The 7,548-nt window shown below is 32.1% G+C and overlaps 1 protein-coding gene across 1 annotated transcript; it reads right to left on the bottom strand.

Annotated features, from left to right (window-relative positions):
- Window positions 1-5,409: 5,409 nt before the first annotated feature.
- Window positions 5,410-6,892, bottom strand: LOC111904810 (chitinase CLP). Its single transcript, XM_023900527.3, has one exon. It carries the CDS (start codon window positions 6,873-6,875, stop codon window positions 5,571-5,573), a length of 1,305 nt encoding a protein of 434 aa, XP_023756295.1. The 5' UTR covers window positions 6,876-6,892; the 3' UTR covers window positions 5,410-5,570.
- Window positions 6,893-7,548: the final 656 nt, after the last annotated feature.

Genomic DNA, 7,548 nt, shown 5'->3' with positions numbered 1-7,548 from the left:
TTAGCAATGTAAAAAAATGAATAAAGGAATGGATTGTTTTCGATTGAACATCAAAAAATAAATAAAATAAGTTCAAGAACATAATGAGTTACAAGGAAAGCCCTTAATCCGTTTGGATCTCCGACATAAAACCTCGGGAGATGATGCAATCACTTGCCTTAGTACTTATATTAAATTTAAATAATGTTACAAATGCTAAATGATCTTAGAAATGAAGTTAATATACTCAAGTTTCGAGAGAATTAGAAAATAAGTAGCAATAGAAATATGTTCTTGTGTGTGTGAATGTCAATAAACTAGTGTTTATATACATAACAATAATAATTATAATTCCGACATTCTTAGGATCCTCCTTGACTTTTCTTTGACCCGAATTTTACGAGGGTCTTCAACATTCATGAGACATTGAACAACTGTGGTTTAACTAGGTCTATTCCTTTCTTATCAAACTTCAATTTCCTACATAAGATTTCACAAGAAACATGATGATAGTCCAATATATTGATTCAATCCAAGATCTTAGGTTTGCCCAAGATGTTAGTAAAATGTTCAAGATATAAGAATAGTAAGGTAAAAATTATATGTTGGATCGTATTAGATGTTAGTTCTTTCGAAGGGGAATAGTGTAAAACGAAAATGATTTGGTTGCTTAAAAAAAAATTGTTGCTAATATAATGTCGATGGTCTTCATATGGGGAGTTTGAGAGCTTTTAAGCTTGCCTTATTGACTACGTAGTGGTCGAGGTTTAGGTCTAAAAACAATGCCATGTGGATACAAGTAATAAAGGTCCTTTTTGTGATGTCATGCATTTTTCATGGGGAGGTAGTAACTTGTCAAGTTTTCATAGTGTCATTACAAACTTGTCGAACGGTTTGAAAATACATAATGTCTTTTAGGGGAAAAATGAAGGATCCATTAAACAAAATTGATTTAGGGGAAAATGAAGGATCCATATCCTATCTTTGATGTATTGCATGTGATGGTGAACCGAAAAGCAAAATCAATACTGATATTTGTTGATTGATCATCAAATAGAAACCCAAAAAATTGAAACCAATGTTGATGGTCGTGATGGATGTTTCTAAGGTTTATGATTCTGGTGTTGGTGGAGGTTTTTAAGGCTGATGATGGAGAGAGAGAGAGAGAGAGAGAGAGAGAGAGAGAAAGAGAGAGAGAGGGAGAGATAGAGAGGAAAAGTGAGTAAGAAATGGATGAATGAGATTTCTAAGGTTGTTTTGGTAGTAGTGAATGATTATAAGGCCGTTGATGATGGTAGTGGTAGAGGTCTCTAAGGAATTAGTTTTTAGTGGTGAACGATCACTACAAGAAATCAAAGCATTAGCGGCGACGCATAGCAATAGCGGCGACATGTAAATGACATGAATATATACATTTGTTGGATTGAAATTTATGTTTATACCACATTGCCTTAAAATGAAATTTAGATGTATATATTTGTATGAAATTGGATGAAATTGGAATACGCAAATTAGATGTATTGTATATGCAAATTGGATTATTTTGTTGGTTTGTGTGTGTTTATACCACTTCTGGTAATGTATTGTATATGAAAATAAAGTTAGTTTAATAAATTAAACTAATTACAAAAAAAATATTAAATTAATTATAAAATCTAATTAATTTACCTTTAGAATCAAATTAAGTTACCTTTATAAAATCAAATTATATTAATTATAAAACTAACTTAATAGGAACATACTTTTAGTGACTTAAAATAAAGTTAATGTTAAAATTAAAATAAAATAAAGGTAGTTTAATAAATTAAAATGAAAATAAAGTTAGTTTAATAAATTAAACTAATAACAAAAAAGAAAATATTAAATTAATTATAAAATCTAATTAATTTACGTTTAGAATCAAATTAAGTTACCTTTATAAAATCAAATTATATTAATTATAAAACTAACTTAATAGCAACGTACTTCTTGTAATTTTAATTTAATTATAGAATAAAATTAAATTAATTTAAAAAAAAACATTAAAAAAATAATAAATTAATTGTAAAATCAACTTAAAGTAGTTTTAAAATCAAGTTAATGTTAATATTAAAATAAAATAAAATTAGTTTAATAAATAAATAAAACTAATAACAAAAAAGAAAATATTAAATTAATTATAAAATCTAATTAATTTACTTTTAGAATCAAATTAAGTTACCTTTATAAAATCAAATTAAATCACTTATAAAACCAACTTAATAGCAACATACTTTTAGTAAACCTTAAACACTAAATTATGTTTCAGTTGCATCATGTCTATTGATAAAAGCTGGACTACTAATCCACATCGTCAATCTCCCGAGTTCCAGCTAGGGCTCGACACTTTTGTCGAGAGATCCATGTTACACCTAGATTGTAAATGTGAAACCAGATGTCCGTGTGAGAAATGTGTATATCTTACAATTTCGCAGGGTAACTAACTTTTATTCATATTGCAGATGAGGTTTACTTGGGCAATACTCTTGGCCATGATGGCCGATGTTATGGGGCTTGGACACGGAGGTGATGGAGCCGGGGATCCACCACCTCCAGGAGGCTTTGGTCGTGGTCAGCACGAACAAGATGGTGAGTTTTATTATGATATATTTATTAACTATTTTTATTATTTTATAATAAGTTATCGTGACTAATAGGTTTAATTGTATTTTTTCAGCCGAGCTTCCTAAAAAAAGGAGAGGCATGTCAAAAAATATTGAGTTGGGAAAGTTGATAAGGGAAAATAAGGGAAAGCCCATAGATTTGGATTTCGACAGGGAGATCACATATTCCCCTGTCGGGAAGCGTGGTAATTGGTTCACCCATGAAATTGGGAGGTATTTATGGAACAATGTCCCTTTCAACGTATCTGGTTGGGACAATGTTTCTCCCGCTTTAAGGAACGCAGCAGTTGTTCATCTAAAGGTAACTTGGATACAATTTTAATTTTAGTTGTGATTGTTATTTAATTAACTAAAATTTTTGTGTTTTGCAGAATAAATTTGATTTGGATAAGGTTAAAATGGATCCGGAGCGTGCTCAATTGTTGCGGAGCATTGATTCGAGTCTTGCAAAAGTTTACAGAGGCCGAAAAAGTAAAGCTCATGCTTATTTTAAGGAAATCGGGGAGGGGGGGGGGCTGCAGATATCCAAGCCGCATTAAACAACCCCCCTAACGGAATGTCACATGAAAATTGGGCGAAGGCAGTCGAACATTTTCAAACGCCAGAATTTTTAAGGCGTTCGACGTCAAACAAGGAATGTCGTGCAAAACAAGTAGTTGTAAACAGAGGGGGGGTCGAGCTCATACAACAATGCATGTTTCAAAGAAGTAAGTTATGATATATTTAAATATTTATTTAAAGTATAACTAATCTAAATTTTAATGTTAAATAGGATATCAGTCGAATTGAAGCTTTTCTTAAAGCTAATTCCAATCGCCAAGGGGTACTTTATAGTCCTGCAGTCGAGCAACAATACGTAAGTGGTTAATTTGTATTTTTCATATAAGTGTTTATATCGTCAAAGGTATTTAGTAATCTAATTTTTATGATTTTTATTATTTTTAAAAAATACAGAATGCTTTACTCGAAGAGATAAACCAACGAACCCAAGCTACTTCTGAGGCAAGCAGTCTAGCACCAACTGATATAAAAGATTGTTTTGAAATAATATTGGGTGTTCGACGCGGACATATCAGAGGCATTGGACGTAAACCCCCTACCGTTGTGTCTATGTATGATCAACAACAACCAATGACACAAGAACAACCACAATCACAGGTAATTGTTAGTAAATGCTATAATGGAAAGTAGAATGCTATAATGATATGTTGGTTATGATTTGATATGTTGATATTTTATAGTTTGGTAATTTTTGGAAAGTAATGATATAATGGAAAGTAGAATGGTATAATGATATGTTGGTTATGGTTTGATATATTGATATTTTGTAGTTTGGTAATTTTTGGAAAGTACAATGCTATAATGGAAAGTAGATGTATGTTTAAGTGTATTTGATATGTTGATATTTTGTAGAATGATATAATTAATTATAATGTTATTCTGATATGTTGTTAATATATTTTGTTTTCTTTATAGTTGCAAATGCTCCAAACAATACTACAAGACCCGACCTGTTCTGCAACATTGGAAGAGTGGTTTCGCTCATTGCCGCCACCAAATAATGAAGGAGATAATGATGAGGACGAGTAGTTATTTTAGGATTTTATGAAACGTTTTGTAATTTGGAAGAATACTTAATGTGGTATGATAGTTTGGATTGATTGTATAATATGTATTAATATTTCTATAAAAACATATCAGATTTCTCAAATGCTATATGGATTAATAATTTGATTGATTATAAATTTAATGTTAAAATAAATTAAAAAAAAAATCAAAAGAGTATTAGCGGCGACAGCTTTTGTGGCGACATAACGTTATTAGCGGCGACACACTATTAGCAGCGACGATCAGTATTAGCGGCGACGCCTGGTATTAGCGACGACACTGAGTATTAGCGGCGACATTCAGCGTATTAGCGACGAAACAATACCGGCGACGCATTTGCAGCGACATGTCGCCGCTGAAGGTACTAGTGGCGACAAGCCCACCCTTCGTCGCCGCTGTTGCCCAATCTTCTTGTAGTGGATGTGATATTAGTAGTAGTTATGATGAAGAGAAATCGATAGACATGAAAATACTTTTAGGATCCATTTAATATTGGTCATAAGGTTTGAAGGGAGAGAGGGTGGAGTGTTGTGGGACAATTCTTTTAGAAAAATTAAATATCCTTCTATATTTTCTTCCTACATATCTTTCTGTCAATCTTAAATGATGACATTTGTAATATTTAATGAAAATAATAATATTTTAATAAATTTGTGTGATACATATCACCATTTAAAATGGATATGAGGATACGTAGGAAGAAATATATGAGAGTATTTAATTTCTCTTTTTTTAATAGCAATTAATAAAAATCTAATAAATTGAAAATTTTAAATATAAAGTAAAATAGTTATTCCAAGCCTATATAAAGAAACTTTCCAAAAACTCAATATTTGCAAAAATAAACTAGTTGCACTAAATTTAAGAAAACAATACCATTTTTTTTTAGGTTTTCTCAATTATTTATCTTCTCATTTAAATAGAAAGTTATATTTGAGGGGAGAGAGAACTTCACATTTTTTTTTCATGTTTTAAAATTTGAAGTTCTTGTACATTTCAAACTTTAAAAGTAGAAGAAACATTTGTTTTTCTTTTTTTTTTTTTTCATATTTTTTACTATTTTATTCTTCAAAGTATATATAGTTTTATATTTTTAAGTTATATTATGATTATATTTGAATTTTGACACCCCAACATAATCCAATCTATTTATTTATGCTACCAAATTAAATAATGGACATATTAAAGTATTCGGTTCATTGTTATTATTTCTTTAACGTAGTACATCGATAGTCCAGTTTATTACTACATATATAAGCGACACCGAACAAGAAAATCTTTATTAGGTGATCAACTTTTGATGGATACACATTCACTTCCCAGTTGAATATGCCATATTGATCAATAACTGCTAACCAACGTATAGTTGAAGTTTGAACAAGAAGTCTTCTTACGTAATAAAGAAGAACTAAACCCAAACGTCGAGTTCTCCAAATTAAACACCAGAAAGTTATCTTCCATCTGAAAGGTTCCGATCACGATTGCAGGTTCAAAGGATGCACCACCGTCCACTAGTGCCAGACATGCAACGTCCGGTGTCACTTGCTTAATGGAGTTAGCCGCGGACATTGTCCACTTCTTTCCTTCCGGTAGACTAAAATCAATATCAGGAACTTTTAAGGATACTTGTGTACCATTTGTGGAACTGCTAAAGCAAAGGCCAAAAGGTGGGACTGGAGTTGCCTGAGGGATACGTTTTGTAACCATTGAAAACCTCCGAACCACAGGATTATAAATGTCAGTTCTAAGAATGGTGTAAGGCTCGGTTGTACTAATCTTAGTGATGGCATCAGCCGGAATAGTAATGGATCTCTTTTTGATCACAATGTTATTCACACCTATATAGTATCCAAAAGAATCTGGATGGTTTATCAATGGAGTATAAGAAAGATAACTCCTTACGTCAACAGTAGATTGGGGGAGAAGGTAATAAGGACTATCTCCATAAAGTAGAACCCCAAGAGCAGACAAGGTGCTAGGCAAACATAGACCTATTACTCTTTTAAGCGGGTCAACTAATCTAGCTGGTAAGGCATAAGGTGATGACGAAAGTGCCATGACACCTGTAACATTTGCAGGGAATGATTGGAGTGATGAAGAAGGAGCACATGCAGCATTAGGGTAAGCACCATATAATCCGGTATAAACATTTCCACCATTGCTTTGATTGAAAGTGAAATCGTCATAGTTGAGTTGGGCCTGGACACACGATGAATCAATGGGGTTGACCACATTGATTGGGCACGTACATTCTCCCCAACCAGGTAAAGTTGACTTGTTGGTTTCTCGTTGGCAATAAGGATTCTTGTATGAGAAAGAAGTTCGTACTTCGGTGCACTGATATTCTTCACAAGAAACAGGAAAGGCACATTGTGTGTCGGCTGGGCAACTGCCTTGATACATGTTCCATTGCAAGGAACAAGTGCGCCATATGATAGGAGCATCTGTGTCTATGAGGAGATTTTGGCTTAAGAATTGCATGTTTACGTAGGCTGTCATGACTTGAACACTATAAAGAGGTTTAGAAGCATCGGTATGTTTATGTATCGGAAGAACTACGGAAGTGTAAGGTAGTGCAGCTAAGGCTTCATGTTCAAGAGAGATGAAGGATAGAGTGATAACAATTATTTGTAAAAGCAAAAGCATTTTCGAATATTGGTATATTCAAGTGTAATTTCTAAAGATCATTAAGCAGATTTATATAGACATGTCAACGCCAAGGCCTTTCTCATGTTGGCCTACTCGAAGTTAACTACTAACAGGAAGACTTGATTTTGCCATAATTTAATAATAATAATAACAGTATTTATTAAATGACTTTTAATATTATTGAAGTGTATATACTGTCATTGGTTCGGATTTTATGAACATAATTATCGACCACCAAAAGTTACCCTAACTAAATGAAAAGTCAATCAAGCCATATAATCGTGTAATGTAATCTTTTAGAACATGGTCAATAGAACCGAGATGATTATACTTAAAATCCCCGTTCAAAGCGGCTCATCTAATATATTTAATCTATATATCTTGGAACAATCATATTTGACTTTTGGAAACAAAATTTAATGGGTATTAGAGGCTCTTTGGCAGGATCTGAATTTTTAAGATCTGAATTTTTAAGAGATCTGAATTTCTAAGAGGGTCTGAATTTTTAAGATCTGAACTTTTAAAATGTTGTTTGGTTGGAACCTTTGAATTGCTATGCTGAATTATCAAAATGACCATTTTACCTTTTTGTATTATTTTTTGCTGAATAATTAAAAAAAATATATAACACCATATAAAATCGAAATTAATATAAATTAAAATTTATCTT

This window comes from Lactuca sativa, chromosome 5 (assembly GCF_002870075.4).
Source record: "Lactuca sativa cultivar Salinas chromosome 5, Lsat_Salinas_v11, whole genome shotgun sequence".
In the NCBI taxonomy this organism is placed as follows: domain Eukaryota; kingdom Viridiplantae; phylum Streptophyta; class Magnoliopsida; order Asterales; family Asteraceae; genus Lactuca; species Lactuca sativa.
Note: the sequence above shows the minus strand (reverse complement) of the source record. Positions and strands in the feature narration are given on the sequence as shown.

What these genes read in the sequence shown, in the direction of transcription:
- LOC111904810 (XM_023900527.3), bottom strand. Translation starts at nt 6,875, where the DNA reads ATGCTTTTGCTTTTACAAATAATTGTTATCACTCTATCCTTCATCTCT.